This window comes from Crocuta crocuta, unplaced genomic scaffold (genome assembly GCF_008692635.1).
Source record: "Crocuta crocuta isolate KB4526 unplaced genomic scaffold, BGI_CrCroc_1.0 scaffold657, whole genome shotgun sequence".
Lineage (NCBI taxonomy): Eukaryota > Metazoa > Chordata > Mammalia > Carnivora > Hyaenidae > Crocuta > Crocuta crocuta.
The window spans coordinates 1,174,131-1,176,472 of NW_027529583.1; the positions used below are offsets into that span (position 1 = coordinate 1,174,131).

Here is a 2,342-nt window from a genome sequence, read left to right on the forward strand (position 1 = left end):
GGTCTGTTGTCCTAAACAGGTATTCCCTACTTCAACCTTTTCCTACCCACTGTCAAAACATGTCTTTTCTGTATTCCTCAGTATTTTACTTTTTAAAAATTGGCTCGTAAATAGACTAATTAGCATCAATTAGGATAATTTTTATTCTGTCTATTAACAGTGTAATTGTAAAAATAATACATGTTTACTTTGGAAAATACATAAGCAGAAAACAAAAATAATTTTAATTCTAAGGGCGCGTGGGTGGTTCAGTCGGTTGAGCATCTGATTTCGGCTCAGGTCATGATCTCACGGTTCATGAGTTTGAGCCCCATGTCGAGCTCGCTGCTCTCAACACAGAGCCTGGATGCTGTGTCTCCCTCTTTGTCTGCCCCTCCCCGGCTCATGCTCCCTTTCTCTGAAAAAGGAGTAAACATAAGAAAGATAATTTTAATTCTGAAATGTTGACGAAAGATAATTTTAATTCTGAAATGTTGACATTTTGATATATTTCCTTTCAGTCTTTTTTTCTGTGAGAACTTGCCCAAGTTCTTGGTTGCAAATCACATCAAGTAACTCTCATTACATTGAACAGAGAAGAAGCTAAGATAAGTAAGATATAAAGCAGCTCAAAGAAAACGTGGGAAACTTGGAGAAGCTGATTTACACTGTGGTAGGAAGAATCTGTTCAGCTGATCCGCTGGATCTTCTTTCAAGGACACTGCAGTGGAAGCGTTTGATTTGGGCCCTTCTGTTGCCACTGCTGGACGTAAACGCTGTGAGTGTACTGCTGTCCTGGACCCGGGGGCCCTCCTGGCGCCACTGTGTGAACTCCCTGGACCCCAGGGGCCTTCCTGGCGTCACTGTGTGAATTCCAGCTGACCCTGCTTCTTTGAGTCACTCACCCAAGATTCAAAGACCTGTGTGGGAGTGTTGATTGGCCAAACTTAGTGTGCCCTTAGCCCAGGAGCCAGGACTCAGGGAAAGTCAGGATCTGATCTTTTCTATTTGGTAGCAAGAGAGAGGAATTGCTTCCCACAAGGTTCACACAGTGGTAGATTCTCCAAGTTTAGAGACAGCATTCAGATCCTGGGAAACGCCCCCCTAAAAAAAAAGATTATAATTATAATTTATCCTTTGGCCATATAATATTCATGTGCACCTTTCTTTCCATATTAAAAAAGTTTTTTTAAAAAAATGTTTGTTTATTTTTGAGAGAGAGAGAGACAAAGCAGGAGCAGAGGAGGGGCAGAGAGAGGGAGACACAGAATCTGAAGCAGGCTCCAGGCTCTGAGCTGTCAGCACAGAGCCTGACATGGGGCTCGAACCCATGAACCGTGAGATCATGACCTGAGGCGAAGTCCGGATGCTTAACTGACTGAGCCACCCAGGCGCCCCTCCATATTTTTATGTGACAACAATGAAGGAACCATGTGAAGTTTGCTGTCCCTACCTGTACTTCTGGCCACAAGTCAACATCTAGTATTTATAACTTCTGCCTTCCCATCCGTATTTCAGGTCTTCTTTGCCAGAAACCTCTATCTCAGATGCTTAATGTTTTTGCTGAGTAGAGTTACTCAAATCTTCATTCCTAAGGAAATGGAATCCTTGGTGGTCTTGCTTGGGTTTGCCTGTATTAACATTTCTTTAATTTTTATCACTGGACATGAAAATAGTAGGCGACACCATGAGACGTCACCTGATCTCACTTGTACTGATCCCTGTCTGCAGTGAGCTGTAGCAGCCCAGCTGGCCCTTCATGGTGAGGCTCAATCCATCTGGTGGAGACAACACTCTCCCCTCTTTTTTCTCCCCTAAGGGGAAAGCAGAAGCTGGCTTGCTAATGAGAAAGTCCTGGCTTCTCGCTAAACGAGAACCATTGTTGCAGAAAATAGACTCCTTTAGGTACTAAAGCATTTTACAAATATTAACTCCTTTAATTCTCACAAAAATACTATGAGATTTTACATTTTACAGAGAGGAAAATGGAGCCCCAGAGAAGTTAAGTAACCTGCCCAAATTCACACAGCTAGAAAGCAGTGGAGATAGGATTTGAACCCAGGTTCCTGCTGAGTATGATCTAGGATTCAGAATTATTTGGTGGGATGGGGAGAGAGTCACATTTCCTGCATACCAAACTGTGGCACAGAACTAGAAAAGCCCTGTGACAAGTGCATAAGGTGTTCTGTCCCTACTAGGTAGAAGGAAAATGCTCTTGTTTTTATCTGAAAAGACAAAAATATTTGTCAGGTCTATTACTCTATAAGCATAGGCATTTTTCTTTGTTTTGTTCACTGAATATCCCTAGCACCTTCAAAATTACCTGGAGCACTAGGTGCTTAATGCATATTTTTTAAGAAATG

At 42.3% G+C, this 2,342-nt stretch overlaps 1 protein-coding gene and 1 long non-coding RNA gene across 2 annotated transcripts in view; one reads left to right on the forward strand and one right to left on the reverse strand.

The window, feature by feature from the left end:
- Positions 1-2,342, forward strand: part of LOC144229607 (uncharacterized) — a 214,731-nt gene that overhangs the window by 35,187 nt on the left and 177,202 nt on the right. The gene's annotated exons all lie outside the window — the stretch shown is intronic.
- The window catches only part of LOC144229590 (small nuclear ribonucleoprotein G-like), an 11,006-nt gene continuing 9,687 nt past the window's right edge, over positions 1,024-2,342 (reverse strand). Inside the window, exon 4 of the mRNA XM_077761691.1 lies at positions 1,024-1,083. Coding sequence (XP_077617817.1) covers positions 1,024-1,083 — 60 coding nt within the window. The remainder of the gene's footprint in view (positions 1,084-2,342) is intronic.